The sequence below is a fragment of the Bos taurus genome, chromosome 7 (genome assembly GCF_002263795.3).
Source record: "Bos taurus isolate L1 Dominette 01449 registration number 42190680 breed Hereford chromosome 7, ARS-UCD2.0, whole genome shotgun sequence".
NCBI classification, from domain to species: Eukaryota; Metazoa; Chordata; class Mammalia; order Artiodactyla; family Bovidae; genus Bos; species Bos taurus.
Window position 1 is genome coordinate 67,590,642 of NC_037334.1, and position 19,030 is coordinate 67,609,671.

General features: G+C 39.7%; 1 protein-coding gene across 7 annotated transcripts in view; it reads left to right on the plus strand.

Moving 5' to 3' along the window:
* Positions 1-19,030, plus strand: part of SGCD (sarcoglycan delta) — a 1,117,349-nt gene that overhangs the window by 683,139 nt on the left and 415,180 nt on the right. For all 7 annotated transcript variants that reach the window (XM_059888161.1, XM_024994220.2, XM_059888159.1 and 4 more), the window contains one exon: positions 11,820-12,008. In XM_059888161.1, coding sequence (XP_059744144.1) covers positions 11,820-12,008 — 189 coding nt within the window. The remainder of the gene's footprint in view (positions 1-11,819; positions 12,009-19,030) is intronic.

The following is a 19,030-nucleotide window of genomic DNA, read 5'->3' on the forward strand; positions in this document are numbered from 1 at the left end:
TCCCTCAAAACATAATCATTTTCCACAGATGACTGATAATGCAGATACTGTAATGGTTTTCTAGATATCTCTTTTATTTGGGGAGAAAAGAAAAAAAAAATATTTGTTCTTCTTCTGAAGAAGAACCCGACTGAAACAAAAACACTGAACACAGAAAGTGATGGTTTCTAACAACATTCTTCTAGAATAAGAGTTCAGCCTCATGAAGGATGCCAGCTGTGTATGTTTCTGCCCAAAGACCTTCCATCATCCTTATATCAACTGATAAAATATAGGAAGGAGAGCAACATAAGATTTTCTGGTAACTATCTGGTATCTACTATAAATAGATTTAGGAAGGGGAGTGAACATGGGTATGACCACTTGAGTATGATAAGGCCAGTTTCTGTGTTCAGATGTCAAAGGCTTGTCAAAGTCTTTGGATTTAACACTTTGAGACTCAGTGTAGGAGAGCCTTAAGCTAGGCGTAGAATGTGACTTCCTGAATTAGAAGAGCAACAGCTACAAGACCAAGGTACCTCTTAGGCTGAGCTTGGCTCAAGGATCTTTGTGAAGACTTCATAGTGATCATGGCCTTTGTACAAATCATATGGCTCCTGTGACTGATGTTGGGCAGTTGTGAGGTCATTGAAAAAAATCTTCATGGTAGCCAAGTGACCACGTCTTGGTAGTATGATCAGTGACAGAAGTGAAACCAACCATACAACCTAAGAGGAGGTTCTCCACAAGTCCAAGTCATAAAAATGGATGCTTTCCTTGAGACTGTCACATTAAATGAATGTCAAGACCATGATTTCAGTAATATTGCATGATCCTGTGTCTGAAAATTTGAATGTGTGAGACCACGAGGTTACAGCTCAAAACCAGGCTTTTAAAATACCCATCCAGAATGATTTTCTTTGGAAATTCCATGTCTATTATTCTTGGCAACTATTAGCCATTGTCATAGATGATTTTTATATTATTACATTGCCCTGATGATTGGCAGGTCCTCTTTATTAATAGCAAAGCAGCACAAAGTTTACAACATTCGTTCTCTGGGAAATGTAATCCTATTGCATTTTGTGTGCAAAGAAACAGGGTATCTTTAAGTCACCTGGATTTGTTTATGAACAGGTGAACATTTAAAATAGCCTCATGAAGGAGTAAAGTAATGTTTTGGAGTTAATCCTATTTAACATCAATATAGTTGCATGTGCCTTAGGTAAGGGAGAAAAGTTGTATAAATTTTCATTCTTTTCCTTCTGATTTTATAGCTGTTTACTTTTGCTGGAGGATATTCATTGCCATTTAGCATTGGCTTGATTTTTATTTGTTCATTGAGTAAATGTATGCCATTATGGGGCTTCCCCGGTGGCACTGCTGGTAAAGAGCCTGCTTGCTATTACAGGAGACTTTAGAGATACAAGTTCAATCCTTGGGTCAGGAAGATACCCTGGAGGAGGGCACAGCCCCATACTCCAGTATTCTTGCCAGGTGAATCCCATGGACAGAGGAGCCTGGTGGGCTATGGTCCATAGGGTCACAAAGAGTCAGACACCACTGAAGTGACTTAGCAGAGCACAGCATGCTATTATATGTAATTTTGCAAACATACGTGTAATTACATTATTGAAAATATTTAATTTTTGAGAATTTTTGATGCATAATTGGTATAGAGGGAGGGTAAAATAAGATGGTCAATCACATCAAACAACAAATATTTATTCTGTATCTATTGTGGCCTAGACATTGCTATACTCTTATAAATCAGATTTTTACTCCCTTGTTTCAGATTTGGCCTTGGATTTTCACTGACTTTTCAATAACATTTGAATCTCTTATAACCATCTCCAAGGTCCAGCATCATCTGACTCCAGCCAGCATTTCAGCCTCATCTCATGCTCTTCTCTGCTTCATTCAATACAATAAATCACACAGACCTTGTCCACATTGGGACCCTTGCCTTGGCTTTCCTTCTTCCTCCTGGATTCATTCTTTCCTCCCTTCCCTTACTTTGGTGTCTTTTATTGTCCTTCAGATCTCAGCATAAATGTGCATCCTTAGATAGTTCTCTCTAGATGAGTCTTGCGTCTATATAAAATAATTTTCATCCTGTGATAATCTTTTTCACGTTACCAGATATATTTCACTGTAGACACTTTACATGGTTCGTTTTGTCTCTTTAAGCATTTGCTGTTCAAAGTCTCACAACACTAGGCTTGTGAGCTTCCTGAAGGCAAGGTAAATCTTCCTTGTGATATCCTGATACTCTGTGTAGTTAATAGAATTTGTTCGATGAGGGAATAGATGGATGAAAGACATTTAGAGAAATTTAACTTGAGATGGAAACTGGAGTGAAAGTGATGAGTTTAACATTCATAGAATTACAGAACGAAAGTATAACACTGGCCATTGTCTCTGAGTTGGGAGAGAGAAAGAGGCAGAGAGGAGAGTTTGAAAAGACAGAAATCAGAGATAGAAGGAAGGGGCCCTGGACAGAAGTGTCATGAATTCCAAAGAAGGACAAGGTTTCCAGGGGAGAAGGAGATGTTGGTCAACCAAAGCTTCAGCAGGTCCAAGAAAAGGACATTGAATTTTGACCAGGGACATAATTAGTGATTTTTGAATGGGCCATTTCAGTACATAAATGAGAATATGAAGTTTTTAGTATTTGTCAAGGACCTGGGGACCCTGGGCATCAATGAGAGTAAAATTAGCAACATGTGGAGAAAATCACAAAGGTAAGCTAAGATTGTGTTTAATGACAAAGAGATTTGGGCACAAAACACTGAAGACTGCAAAGAATGTTAAACTCAGTACATTGCTAAAGAGGATGATAGAAATGAAAGCTCCAGGGTAGGAATGCAGCAAAAATGTGAGGAATGGGAAAGCATACCATTAGGATATGGGAGGAAATGGGTAATCTGGTGAGAAATAACACAAGTAGAGGAAAAGGTGGACCCTGGGATGCTTTTTTTGTGTTGGATGTAAATTTGGGTTCTTGAAACATGATCCTTGGGCCTTTTGTATCCAGAATCAATTTTGGTGCTTGCTAAAAATACAGATTTCTCAAAGGGGCCTTCAGTTCAGTTCAGTTCAGTCGCTCAGTCGTGTCCAACTCTTTGCGACCCCATGAATCGCGGCACACCAGGCCTCTCTGTCTATCATCAACTCCCGGAATTCACCCAGACTCATGTCCATCGAATCGGTGATGCCATCCAACCATCTCATCCTCTGTCATCCCCTTCTCCTCTTGCCCCCAATCCCTGCCAGCATCAGGGTCTTTTCCAATGAGTCAACTCTTCACATGAGGTGGCCAAAGTATTGGAGTTTCAGTTTCAGCATCAGTCCTTCCAATGAACACCCAGGACTGATCTGATCTCCTTTAGGATGGACTGGTTGGATCTCCTTGCAGTCCAAGGGACTCAAGAGTCTTCTCCAACACCATAGTTCAAAAGCATCAATTCTTCGGCACTCAGCCTTCTTCACAGTCCAACTCTCACAGCCATACATGACCACTGGAAAAACTATAGCCTTGACTAGACAGACCTTTGTTGACAAAGTAATGTCTCTGCTTTTTAATATGCTATCTAGGTTGATCATAACTTTGCTTCCAAGGAATAAGCGTCTTAATTTCATGGCTGCAATCACCATCTGCAGTGATTTTGGAGCCCAAAAAAACAAAGTCTGATACTCTTTCCACTGTTTCCCCATCCAAATGCGCCTAAGTCTTACCAAAGTGATTATTCCTTGATGCAAAGCCTATGAATCTGCATTTATGGTTTGCAGGGTGGTTCTTGCACATTCAAAAGTCAGAAAATCCTTCTCAGGGGAATGTACATAGTTGTACCTTTTATCAAGCTTCCTGGTCGCTCAGATGGTAAAGAATTCACCTGCAATGCAGGAGACCCAGTTTCCATCCCCTGGGTAGGGATGATACACTGGAGAAAAGGATGGCTATCCACTCCACTATTCTTACCTGGAGAATTCCCACAGAGGCCTGTCCATTGGGCTGTGAAGAGTTGAATATAACTGAGTAACTAACACTTTGACTTTTTTCACTTTCACTGAGCTCAGCTAAGCAGTGATGTATTATGATGATGTTCTACTGAAGTTTTGGTGTATGCTTGAGGTTCTTTATGTGAGGGACCAGAAGACTCTCCAGGTTTTATGAAGCCTGGAACTTAAATAAATTGTGGGACTATTTTAAGGAAAAGAATATTAGAAATACAAACTCAAGTTTATAAAGATGACCACATACTTAGAATGAGAAAGGGACTTCAAGTTTTAATTTTTAAAAGCTGAACTATTGTAAAATCCAGGGAAAATAACATTCCTAATTATGTGTCTGACATACTTTTTCTACAGTTTTGTTTGCATATCCTTTGATTGCCTCTTTGTATGACAACTCTTGTCACACACAAGTGATATGTGGTGCTATCACTTTCTGTACAGACAATAGAAAGGTAATTGTCTCCTATTCCAATTTCAATAAAACTTAAAAAAAAATATTGATGGTGGTGAAGTACAAAGCATGCAACTTTACTTACGGAATACAGACACACAGTGCACACACCCTGAAAACACAGGATTTCTGGTTTTCTTTTCCATAGTTCCCATAGAAAAAGAAAACACTGTGGGGGACATTTGTTTTCCTGTGCTGCATTGAGTGTATTCTTCAGTCAGTTCAATTCAGTCGCTCAGTCGTGTCCGACTCTTTGCGACCCCATGAATTTCAGCACACCAGGCCTCCCTGTCACTCAGACTCACATCCATCGAGTCAGTGATGCCATTCAGCCATCTCATCCTCTGTCGTCCCCTTCCCTCCTGCCCCCAATCCCTCCCAGCATCAGAGTCTTTTCTAATGAGTCAATTCTTAGCATGAGGTGGCCAAAATACTGGAGTTTCAGCTTTAGCATCATTCCTTCCAAAGAATACCCAGGACTGATCTCCTTTAGAATGGACTGGGTGGATCTCCTTGCAGTCCAAGGGACTCTCAAGAGTCTTCTCCAACACCACACTTCAAAAGCATCAATTCTTCGGCCCTCAGCTTTCTTCACAGTCCAACTCTCACATCCATACATGACCACAGGAAAAACCATAGCCTTAACTAGATGGACCTTTGTTGGCAAAGTAATGTCTCTGCTTTTGAATATACTATCTAGGTTGGTCATAACTTTCCTTCCAAGGAGTAAGCATCTTTTAATTTCATGGCTGCAGTCATCATCTGCAGTGATTTTGGAGCCCAGAAAAATAAAGTCAGCCACTGTTTCCACTGTTTCCCCATCTATTTCCCATGAAGTGATGGGACCGGATGCCATGATCTTCGTTTTCTGAATGTTGAGCTTTAAGCCAGCTTTTTCACTCTCCACTTTTACTTTCATCAAGAGGCTTTTGAGTTCCTCTTCACTTTCTGCCATAAGGGTGGTGTCATCTGCATATCTGAGGTTATTGATATTTCTCCCAGCAATCTTGATTCCAGCCTGTGCTTCTTCCAGCCCAGCATTTCTCATGATGTACTCTGCATATAAGTGAAATAAGCAGGGTGACAATATACAGCCTTGATGTACTCCTTGACAGGATAGAATTTCTGTTTTGACTGGATGTCAATGAAAATTGAATTCTATGGCTTGAAATTTTAAATAACTGATGATTGGGGAAAAAAAAAAAAAAAACTTCAACTAGCTTCTGGCTCCTCTGCTACCCCCAGGTATCTGGTGCTTGCCATCAGAGGACATGTTTACATGGCCACATGTCCTTTGGTCCTGTACCTTCATGGTGCTATGCTTGGTGAATTGGCACCAAGGGTGGATGGAGAATTCCTGCAAGACATTCTTACACAAGGGGAGCTGGCATAATGTACCTCTACAGGGAAGTGGCTGCAAATCATATAAATACATATCTAAACTATGTAAACTCGCAATTCAGATTCCTCTTATTTGGACCTCCAAAATGCACGTAAATCCTCCAAAGCCACCCAAAATAAAGGGAAGTTGAAAAAGACAGTCTTTTTCATCTTATTTTAGTTGGTTTTACAAAAATGTGTGATGAGGTTAATACACTACTAGAGAGGGCCGCTTTGAAGTCCATGGAAGAGACTGGATGAGGGAACATCTGAAACTACAACTTCATGCCCTGTACAGCAGATTTCTCCCAGGAAGGACAAAAAGAAACCCAGATTGGAGTCTGGATTGCCTCTTAAATTTTTATTATTTCAACATGTTTCCTTTTTTCTTTTTTACTAGAAAATTCAATTTACTCAGCTTATCTAAATTTTCTTCTTCCAAGCAGGATTATTGATAACAGATGTATCCATTACCTTATTGTTTGGCTGGCAACACTTTGTATATTTTTTTTATTTAAAAAAAATTTATTGGAGTATAGTTGATTTATAATTCTGTATTAGTTTCAGGTGTATAGCAGAGTGAATAACTTATACATACATCCACTCTCTTTTAGGATATTTCCCCATATAGGTCATGACAGACTATAGCATTCCCTGTGCTCCACAATAGGTTTTTATTAGTTATCTCTTTTACATATAGTATTGCCAATCCCAAGTTTCTCCCTCTCCCCTATTCCCCCTTGGTAACCATAAGTTTGTTTTCTACATGCATAACACAGTTTCTGTTCTGTAAATAAGTTCATCTGCACCAACTTTTTTAGATTCCACATATACGTTATAATCATTTGTACAAAACAGGTCCCTTTCTCCCTCCCTTTCTCCTTCCTTCCCTCCTTCCTTAAATTGCAGTCTGGAATTATTATTATTATTATTATTATTTATGTGATTCCTTAAGGTAGGCTGGTAATATGGTTCAGATCCAGGAGTCCTCATGGCATGCATAATCCGCCACTACACCGTGTATCAGAGAATATAGGTTTTGATCCTCTCTCAGCTACTAACTCCTGTGTGGTTTGAAGGGCCACTACTTCAGCTTGCTGGCTTTTAGCTCCTCAGCTGGTCAGTTCACACTGGGGCAAAGTTAGTGGTTTCTAGGAGTCCAAAGGTTCTGCAAAAGTGCTTCAAGGGTGGCCAAGTCCTCACTCTTCCTTTAAGCAGAGGAGCTCTGCTGTTTCATATGCTAGACTTTAGGATATTTCTACCTTGAAATAGTCGCATTATGGAAAAAAAAACATTTACAACTTATTCACTTTGCTATACAATTGAAACTAATACAACATTGTAAATAAACTATAATCAAAAAAAATTAATTTAAAAAAAAAAGCAGCGGCAGCAAGGAAGGCATCTGGCTTAATAAAAAACAAACAAAAGGGGCATTTTTTAAATAAATTGTTCCAAATGCCTGGAATGACCAGTCATTCCAGTTCCATTGTTCCAATTCTCATAATTTGCTTTTGTATCTGTTAAAAGTTTGTTTGGGGTTTTCCTGCTTAATCAGGGTTGAGACATTATTCTAGGTCAGTGGTATGTAACCTTGTCTACACTTAAGGATTATCTGGGGAACTTTTAAAAATTCTAATGCCTGGGTCTTAGCCTTGTGATTATTATTTTGTTAATCTGAGTGTCAGATCAGATCAGTCGCTCAGTCGTGTCCGACTCTTTGAGACCTCATGAATGGCAGCACGCCAGGCCTCCCTGTCCATCACCAACCCCCAGAGTTCACTCAGACTCACATCCATCGAGTCAGTGATGCCATCCAGCCATCTCATTCTCTGGCGTCCCCTTCTCCTCCTGCCCCCAATCCCTCCCAGCATCAGAGTCTTTTCCAATGAGTCAAATCTTTGCATGAGGTGGCCAAAATACTGGAGTTTCAGCTTTAGCATCATTCCTTCCAAAGAAATCCCAGGGCTGATCTCCTTCAGAATGGACTGGTTGGATCTCCTTGCAGTCCAAGGGACTCTCAAGAGTCTTCTCCAACACCACACTTCAAAAGCATCAATTCTTCGGCGCTCAGCCTTCTTCACAGTCTAACTTTCACATCCATACATGACCGCAGGAAAAACCATAGCCTTGACTAGATGGACCTTTGTTGGCAAAGTAATGTCTCTGCTTTTGAATATGCTATCTAGGTTGGTCATAACCTTCCTTCCAAGGAGTAAGCGTCTTTTAATTTCATGGCTGCAGTCACCATCTGCAGTGATTTTGGAGCCCAGAAAAATGAAGTCTCACACTGTTTCCACTGTTTCCTCATCTATTTCCCATGAAGTGGTGGGACCAGATGCCATGATCTTCGTTTTCTGAATGTTGAGCTTTAAGCCAACTTTTTCACTCTCCACTTTCACTTTCATCAAGAGGCTTTTGAGTTCCTCTTCACTTTCTGCCATAAGGGTGGTATCATCTGCATATCTGAGGTTATTGATATTTCTCCCGGCAATCTTGATTCCAGCTTGTGTGTCTTCCAGTCCAGCGTTTCTCATGATGTACTCTGCATATAAGTTAAATTACCAGGGTGACAGTATACAGCCTTGACGTACTCCTTTTCCTATTTGGAACCAGTCTGTTGTTCCATGCCCAGTTCTAACTGTTGCTTCCTGACCTGCATACAGATTTCTCAAGAGGCAGGTAAGGTGTTCTGGTATTCCCATTTCTTTCAGAATTTCCCACAGTTTATTGTGATCCACACAGTCAAAGGTTTTGGCATAGTCAATAAAGCAGAAATAGATGTTTTTCTGGAACTCTCTTGCTTTTTCCATGATCCAGCGGATGTTGGCAATATGATCTCTGGTTCTTCTGCCTTTTCTAAAACCAGCTTGAACATCAGGAAGTTCACGGTTCACATATTACTGAAGCCTGGCTTAGAGAATTTTGAGCATTACTTTACTAGCGTGTGAGATGAGTGCAATTGTGCAGTAGTTTGAGCATTCTTTGGCATTGCCTTTCTTTGAGATTGGAATGAAAACTGACCTTTTTCAGTCCTGTGGCCACTGCTGAGTTTTCCCAATTTGTTGGCATATTGAGTGCAGCACTTTCACACATCATCTTTCAGGATTTGGAATAGCTCAACTGGAATTCCATCACCTGCACTAGCTTTGTTCATAGTGATGCTTTCTAAGGCCCACTTGACTTCACATTCCAAGATGTCTGGCTCTAGGTGAGTGATCACACCGTCGTTATTATCTGAGTGTAGGTGATTTAAAAGTGCCACAGGTGCTCCTGATGGGCATCAGGATTGTGAACCCTAAGTGGAGATAATCACTGCAACTGTCAAGTTTGAATAATCTGTGTATGGACAAAAAAATCACATGTGTGATGTCCATATCCACAGCTACATAAATATTTATTGAATATTCATTTCCATTTGATAGCTAAGTTACATAACGCCCTCCATTGCTGGAGACAAATGTTAGAGAAAAGGCACAGGGTGTGGTGGCAGTATTCACTAGCTTCTGTTCACTGGTTTGTCAAGAATTTCTCATTGTTCTTCACACCTACAAGGGTCCAAAACAGCTACTTTTGTCCTTGCCCTCCACCCCCGACAAACCCTGGAGCCACAGATAAATGGGTCAGCTTCTCTAGTGTTAAGTTAGCTGATGTATAAAACTAGTTGATTAGAATCAAAGGATCTTGCAAATAGGATTCTAAGATTTTGTTTAATTTATGGAATATGATTCCTTGGAAAAGAAAGGTCTAATTTCCTTCAGACTTATAAGACATTTTCTTCCCTTCTCATTGATCTCGGTGTGTGAAAAGGTCAGTGAGAGATGACATTGCTGTGTTCCCATGTTGTTTCAAATACCCCTGACTTGCAGAATTATAAGGGACTGAGTAATACCGTTGAGATACTTTCATAATGCAACACTCACTGCTTGGTTGGGAACTCAGGGCTTTGGGAGCCAGAAGTGGAAATTTGCAAGGATCCAAGTAAGAACTTTCTCCTGTGTTTGCCTTGGACTTTTACAACCCTAGATGGCAATAGATTTTATAGTGGGTGGAAAAACATTCAGCATTTGTTCATCATGCACGCATTCATTTATTTTTTACTTATTCATTCCACACACATGGGTTTAAACTTATACTCATATTAGACCTATTTTTGGTGCTAAATAAGTACTCAGAATGGCATAAATGTGTATAGGTCTTCACTGAACATTTGAATAGACCTTAAGTAAGAATTCATTTGGCTTTTCAAATGGAATTCCCCTGGTGTATAAAGGCCACGGGTTCTCTGGGGGATTTTTAGATTTTATGTGTGCATTTTAATTATTAGCTAAAAACCATACAGTAAGTATAGTCTGAACCATCCAGAGGATGATGATCCTCATAACCAAGGATACGGTTTTAGGGTCTACAGTTTGTCTGTCACCATGGTCCCCTTGGCACCACTGATCGCTCATGTAATTGCTATTGACTAAGATGAAATTAAGTGGAGAAAGGCCTTATTCCTAGAGAATACAGTATGCCTACATGAGGGCCAAATGAAGTAAACACACCGAAATAAAAGTCGTGCAGCCATTTGAATGGAGAAAAGCAGTAGGGCTGTGCCGTATGGCTCATGGCAGAGTAGGGATCTGTGCTCAGAAGACGCTGTGCTAAAGTTCTTGCTACCACAATATGCTGTGTAGTTTTGCAGATCATCATTCTTCTCAGTAGGCAGTTATTTTCCATTTTGAACGATACGCATTGATAATTTTGTTTGTATTTAATTTTAAAATTTGTTTTGGTTGGAGAATTTTATAGAAGTAATGTTTACTTAGATTTGTGTTGGTACCTAATTAGTAGTGCTGGTATAAAGATAATTTGTGTCAACAGCAGGGGTTGGAGAAACCTTCCTTCCTTTAAAGGGGATTGGTATATTACTTAATATTGGCAGATTTTTTTTTTCCTAATTTATCTCACTCTGCTATAATCACTGTTTAGTTCATTTTCCCCATTAGCCTGCAATCTCCTGGAGTGAATATTCATACCTTATTTGACTTTCAGACTCTTTTATATTTATTAAATAAATGTGTTGATAAGAATTAGAATCATCTAACTCCTAAGGACTACTTGAAAGGGTAGTGAGATCTCTGTCAAGGGAGGCATTTAAACACAGGGTATCACTTTTGGAGGATTCCTGAATCAAGTGAGCACATCCACACCTCTTTGAACTCTGGAAGGCAGGATCAAACTTGTTACTTTTGCCACCGTGCTAGGTCGCTTCAGTCATGTCCGACTCTTTTCAAACCCCATGGACTGATTTTGCCACTGACTTTCCGGCAATACAGAATAATTTCTTTGGAGATCATTTTACCCCAAATCAATTGCCTAAGTAGTAGTAGCATAACGTTAGTCGCTCAGTCACATCTGACTCTTAGTGACCCAATGGATTGTAGTCCACCAGTCTCCTCTGTCAATGGGATTTTCCAGGCAAGAATACTGGAGTGGTTTGCCATTGCAGGGGATCTTCCTGACCCAGGGATCAAATCTGGGGGTCTCCCTCACTGCAGGCAGATTCTTTATTGTCTGATCCACCAGTGAAGCCCAAGTAGCAGTAGTATATTAGCACAATGAACTGTTGAGGTTAATTTACTTTTGCAGGTGAATTCTCAGTTTTACCCTGAAGACTTTGAGTATCTCCCTCATAAAGATGTCGAAATTCTAAGATTCATTTGGAAAGTGAATTCCTATGGGTCCCTCTACACCCGCCATATGTATGTGGATGTCTCAGAACACATGATGAGAGATGGCTGCATGAAAAGAGAGGGCTCATGCATGCATCCAGAGGAGCCACTTTTGTCCAGAGGATACAGATTTTAGATTTGTCAGGAAGGCAGAAACATATGGACAGCAGTCAGCCATATCTCTTCAAGTTGATTTTTTCCTATTCTTCCCCCTCCCCCCTCTTTCTCCTTGCAGTTTAATGTGAGTGCTTCTCTCGGCTCATTTATTTCAGATGCCTCAGGAACAGTACACCCATCACCGGGGCACCATGCCTAGCTCTGAGGGGCCGCAGGTATACAAAGTGGGGATTTATGGCTGGCGGAAAAGATGCCTGTATTTCTTTGTCCTCCTCCTGATGATTTTAATACTGGTGAACTTGGCCATGACCATCTGGATTCTCAAAGTCATGAACTTCACAATTGTAAGTAAGACCATACAGTTTTCTTTAGCTCTTTTGAGGGGAAGGGAAAGCATGGGGGAAGAAAAAAGAATGTGGAAAGTGATGGTAGTAAAATTAAAAACAACCTACAAGCGGTGGTTTTGATGGCGGGGGGGGGGGGGTGGGGGGGAAGCGTTGCTGGTGAGGATTGACTTCTTTTAAATCTCAACTCTTCAGAGGCTAGTAATCCAATTGTGGGATGTTTCTCTTTTGTGATCCTCATGTGAGCTTTCCCTACATTTTGATAACTGTGTTTCTATAGCCTGTAACTTATAAATAATTTGAGTAAATAGTGTAGGGAGAAGACCTAAGTAGTAAGTTTGTGTTGTTATTGTTTTTTTTTTTTTTTTTTTTTAATTTTAGTAGTAATTAAGAAAGTTTTCATGAGGTAAAGGTTGAAACATCAGTGTTCAATTAGCCTTTGGAGAACATTAAAGAATTTTCGGTATCTATTTACACCTGGTAGTTAATGGAGCATTTCCTCAATTTTTAGGAATAGAATCAGAGAGTATAGCTATTTTATTATTATTATTATTTTTAAAGAATTTGTGTTTATACTTTCTTGAAGAAATTCTTGATCTTGGTACTTAGGGCCATGCAGCTGATTGGACATTTGCTTGTTGAAGTTCAAATGAAAAGAAAATCTTGGCAAAAAGATTTTTGGAGTTATTCTGAGGTATTTCCCTAGACCTTTTGTAAAGGTTATAACAGTATAAATAAATTCTTGCATTAGTGAGAGCATAGTCCTAAAAATGCTTTCTTTTCCCTGGTAATGTCAAAAGTAAGTAATTATGTTGGCAATATAAAAGAATTTTTGTGTGATAAGGAAATGTAACCATAATATAATTAAAAGTAAGGATTTCATGTGAAAATCCAAAATAGAATAGTGGATATTTGTCTTTCCTGAATTATAGAGTTTATTTTTAATCCCTCACACCTGTGCACAGGTAAACTTTCTCGCCTTTGCTCAGGCCATTTCTTCTCCTCGGGCTGCTTTTCTCCATTTTCTGCCTGGTACAACTCCTCCCTGATACTCCTGTAGCTCCATTTGTGTATTTATTATTTTACTGATCACTCCAGATAAACATTTTTACGTGTGTCTCCCAGGCAGCGTGAACTTTGATAATAGCAGGGGTGGCATCTCTTTTCTGTGGGCCTTTGTTCATCACTCATGAGAAGGGCTCTTGGCACTTGGCTCATGAGGATTACATAAACCAGTGTTAGTGGATCAAAAGGGCTCACTTTTAAAATCGAAATATAGTTGATTTACAATGCTGTGTTAATTTCTGCTGTACAGCAAAATGATTGAGTTATACATACGTATGCTTTCTTTTTCACATTCTTTTCCATTATGGTTTATCATAACATTGAATATAGTTCCCTGTGCTATACAATAGAACCTTGTTGTTTATCTGTTTTACATGTGATAGTGTATCTGCCAATCCCCGACTCCCAGGCCATCCCACTCCTATCTACCTCCAGGCACCACAAGTCCATTCTCTGTCTGTGATTCTGTTCCTGTTGCAGAGAAGTTCATTTGTTTCATATTTTAGATTCATATTTGTTTCATATTTTAGACATTATATGATATTTGTCTTTCTCCTTCTGATTTACCTAATGTGATCATTTCTAAGTACATTTGTGTTGCTACAAAAGGCATTTCATTCTTTTTATGGTTGAGTAGTATTCCACTGTGTATTTTTACCACATCTTCTTTATCCATTCATCTTTTGATGGACATTTTGGTTGTTTTCATGTCTTGCCTGTTGTGAGTAGTGCTGCTCTCAATATGAAGGCTCATGTATCTTTTTAAATTATGTTTTTGTCTAGGAGTGGGATTTTGGGATCTTGTGGTAACTCTATCTTTAGTTTTTGAGGGACTTTCTGTAGTGGCTGCACCAACTGACATCCCTGCCCACAGTGTAAGAGGGTTCTCTTTTCTCCACACCCTTTCCAGTGTATGTTATTTATAGACGTTTTAGTGATGGAGAATGGTTCACTTTTTAATATTTGCAGTAAGCACCAGCAAATTAAGCTTCTGAATTGCAGTTTTAAGTTTCAAAGATGATACAGGTCAATTTCCAATGTATTGTAGGGGTCTAAGAAAATATGTTCTAGAATATTGGAGCACATTAGGTTCTACTTCTGAATTAGAATCTGTAAACATTTTTTTGAACTTACTTTATATTTTAAAAAAATCAGAGAAGTGTTTTAGGTGAGAGAGAGAGGGAGGTATGATCCAAGTTGTAGTCTAGATACTGCTCATGTAAGGATGCAATATAATGGAGAAAGTGTCTCAGAGTTTAAGGCTCTAAAAGGTGTCATGAATCTGCCCTTAAGTCCAAGGGACCATAGTTGTCATTTGTCAATATGCATATTCTGTGATGTTTTTATTTCATATTTCAAAAACTTTAAAGTAGAAAAATTCTATATTGTAATATAAAATAGAAGAAGACTGAAACTAGGGCAGTAGAATGAAGAATAAATGCTCAAAAGACATTAAAAGATGGAAGTGACATACCTCAACCTCAGCTACTGTTTGGATATGAGTTGTTGAGGGATTGAAAGGTAATTCTGGAATACTCCAGGTTCTTGATAGTGAGATGGTTGGATGGTGGGACAAGAACAACCAGATGGAATTCATTATCTTTCCACTGAAATTTAGCTGAGACTCATGTTTCCCTCTCATTCCCTGTTTGGGGCTGTTTTTGTTATATTGACATAGTTTGACATGAAGTTAATGTATAGAACCTGAAAGATTAGAGGGTGAATGTGGTGGAGAATATGAACTCAAACCTAGATAACCGTGATATTACACAAATCTGGCTTCTCAAGTATGTTTTATCTGGCAGGCTCAATAGTGAGATGTCTATGTAAATGTATATTGAGTGACAATTCACTCTGAATGTTATGTGAGTTTGGGGAGCAATTTGATATTAAGGTAATAATCTATATAAAATAGGCTATTTCCTGTAGTTAACTAAATTGATTGCCAAAGTTGAGAGTTCTTAAAGATTTACCAAACCAAGTACTTACTGAGGTGAGAATAATGCTATTACTAGTCATAATGTGTAATTTTGTAACAGTTATGCTTTTGAGCAAATAGAACTTAAGTGTCAGAAAATTGGTCTTTCCCTGGATGGTAAAAACATATTCTCCGTAAATCACGGTATAATGCATATCCCTTTAGAATTATAATTCTATTCTACAAATAATAATTTACTGACAGTGAATATCTTGAGAAAGAATGAGGTGTTCACCAATATTACATTGGTGAATGTGGGGTGCGTGAACACAGGAAATCCAATGCGATAGGAGTGAAGCAGTTTCTGTGAGGATTGTCAAGAGGAAAGACTGATTATTTGGTACACCTGGAATGTTTAGTAATTTGGGATTTGGAAAAGTTCACACCTTAATCAAACCCTCTGAGTACTGACAAACCAAGAGTGATGTCATCTGCAAGTGTTTCCGAGGACTCTGCAGTTTATCCAATATCAGGCATCCAGAATTTTCTATGTTGTCAGATTTGCATTCTATGCTGTCCCCAAGGGTTATGCTGAAAGAGTCCTTCCATTATAACAATCTGGACAAACATCCAACCAAGTTTTATTTGTCCCAGATGTAAATCAGAATAAAAATTAATTTTTTTCTCTGCTTTTAGCAGATTACTCTGCTGTTCATTATTAATCAAGATAGAATTACAGTCTCCTACTCTTTTCCAGTGTTTTCCCTACTTGGAGGAGTGTTTAATTTACCTATGTTGTAAAGACCCATAGGTTCACCTCCCGTAGTTTATCACACACTGTGCTTTACAAGGAAACTAGTATTATTTATTAAGCATGTGCTTAATATGTGCTAGTCACTGCTTGGCAGTAAAAAAATTATCTTGTTTAATTTTCCAAACAACCCTACGAATTGGGTATTACAATCTCCATTTTAGTAAAATAAAACCCAAAGCTCAGAGAAGTTGAGTGGCTTTCTAAAGGAAACAGCTAGTAGTCAAAGAACTGGTGCTTGACTTCAAAGCCTACCCCTTTATACCACAACATACAGTCGGTTCAGTTCAGGTCAGTTCAGTTCAGCCGCTCATTCGTGTCTACCTCCTCTAGCTAATTGCTGCAATGACCTGGCTTTTCAACACAGCTCTGAAGCTGCTCAAGTGGTTCATTACCTTTGTTACCCGCCCTGTGTCATCAGATCACAAATTTGCTTCCAAGATATCCACTGACATTTCCTGCATGGAGTAGTTCCTGATAGTTATGTGTGTTCAGTCCTTAACTCAGTTCTCTTTATCCTACAGTCAATGACCTCTCCCTTCACTGCTTCCACCTTTGTTATAGTCCCTTTTTATGTTTATATAAATATTTAATGCAAACTGAATAATGCTATCTGTGTCATAGGTTGGTGTGTAGACCAGTCTGAGTTAGCACCTGACCTGTAGGAAGATTTCATGTTGGGAACAGAAAATCATAGGAGACCCCACTCAGGGCAGTGGTTAGGGGCTCAGACTCAGGACAAAGATGCTCTATGCTCACATATGAGTTCTGCTACTTTGACAAATTTTTCAACCTTTCTGTAATGCCATATATTGGGAGTAATAGCAATACCTACCTGTTTATATGTTTGTTGTGAAGAGTGAATGAGGTGATAAATGTGAAGTGCTTAGAAAAGGAGCTTGTTCAAAAGTAAATGCCTTCTGTTAGTGTTTACCATTATCATCATCATCATTTATTGAAGGCTCATTTTGCATCAGGCTCTCTGCCATTGCAACTTATCTAACTTAATGTATATGTGGATTGGTATTATGATACCAACTTCACAGGGAGGAGAGAAGCTCAATAACTTGATTTGGGATCACATAGCTAAAAAGTGGCAGAGTAGAGGTTTGAATCCAAACAGTCTTAGTCTGGAATACGGTTTATTCATCTCTGTGATGTATCGTGGGGCAGTGCAGAAATCCCTAGCATGAGTGTCACGGAATGGGACACCTAGTGGGCTATGAACTACATCACCTTTTCCTTCTGGCGCTCAGTACAGAAATGAAAGCAGTGAACTAGGTATCCTTTAGGACTGCAAGGCATCTTCCTGTTTGAACACTACAGTTTTGTGTTTGGAGCTTGGCCTCGACCATGTGAGATCTCTCTCTGTAGAGGGCTGCTGCTTCTACCAGTGTATTCCAGCAGCTCAATCCAAATAACTTGGCCTCAAAGACCTCCCAAAATACTGCAGTACTGATTGTCTACAGTGTCATTTAGCACAAGTGCTTATTAGTGGCAAAGCTTAAAAAGTTTGATTTCCAGTGAGTGTGAAATCATTATTAGATGAAATAGGTACCTTGAGCCACCTCTTCAAACATCCTCATCTTGCAGTTGATTGAACCAAAGTAGATGATGAAGTTGCCTGACCCAGCTTTAGCATCCTAACCATACTGGGAACTCCTCAGGAGCAGGGGTTGTATTCTATTCATATTTATAGCCATGGACCAGTGCCTGGTATGCAGTCAGCTTTCAATGTGTGTTTGTTAATTGTCAAACACATTTGAGTGTTTTATACAGACCACATGTATGAGATGATGGATGTCAAGTACCTGGTCCATGCTGGGCACACAATATGTCCTAGATAAATTGTAGCTAGCTATACTAGTGTTTTGGCCACCTCATGTGAAGAGTTGACTCGTTGGAAAAGACTCTGATGCTGGGAGGGATTGGGGGCAGGAGGAGAAGGGGACGACAGAGGATGAGATGGCTGGATGGCATCACTGATTCGATGGACGTGAGTCTCAGTGAACTCCGGGAGTTGGTGATGGACAGGGAGGCCTGGCATGCTGCGATTCATGGGGTCGCAAAGAGTCGGACACGACTGAGCGACTGATCTGATCTGATCTGATCTGATGCTAGTGTTTAACAGATCCTCTAACTTCTCTTTCTTTTCCACTCATTAAAATTACAAAGTCCAAACCATTGTATCTATGATTAAGAAGAGAATGTCCATTTGTTTAATAAAAACTAAAACAGAACTTACTTTGTAATGTTCCTGTATAATGTTAATAAAAATTCCTATGAGGTAGACACTACTATCATGCATATTTTATAAATGGGGACGAGGAGGTTCCAAGAAGTGCAATAACTTGTCCAAGGTCACACAGTCAGTGAGTGCTGAAGCTGAAATTGGGTCACAGGAGTCTGGCTTTTGAGCCTGCACTCTTAATCAGTACACTATGCTGCCCATTTTCCAAGTGCTATTTTTCATGAAGACAAATTGAATTTCTTCAGTGCAATGTCTAAAACATGATTTATTTACCCTAAAGTAAGATAAAGATCCACTGAGGGTCAGAGGAAGGCATTCTAATACTTGTAAATTGGACACAGTGTGAAACAGTAAAAGCCAGAGTGAATGGGCAGTGAGTTCCATAACTCAGAACACTGACACATCATCTGTTTGGAGAAGGGTTGAGGAGCCATGACCCAGTCAAACTAACTCAAGCAGAGGGGAGTGAGGATACACTTGCAGAGGGAACAGGACAGGGGCTGTCCTGGTGCGTGGGTGGGTCTCATGGCCATGGGACCCAGAGTACTCTTAAGAACCAACGGCAGTGTTGGGGATGCCCATCCTCTGATTTTAATGGACCACATGGCCTTGGTATTGCCCTGAAACTTTTGCTTCTGTTGGCAGGCCAGGATCCCTCTACCTTTGTGGGGCTACCAGTTGCCTCCTGTGTTTATCCAAGCTTCCTGCTTCCTGGCATCTTCAACATGTGTGTGCCTTTGATCTTTTCTCTGTAATGACTTTCCCCTTCTGCTCCCACCTCTCCCCCACCTAGTCTCCTTCTGTTACCCACATGAAGTTCCAGAGAGGGAACTGCACTGGCTCAGCAGATTGTATACATCATGTTCTACTTGTTTATTGTGCATGGACCACATGAGATGCCCCATCAGCTGTGGCCTGGGAGGGTAGAATCATTCAGTCAGTCCTGCTCATCAAGCAGCTGGGCCAGGACTTCCCTC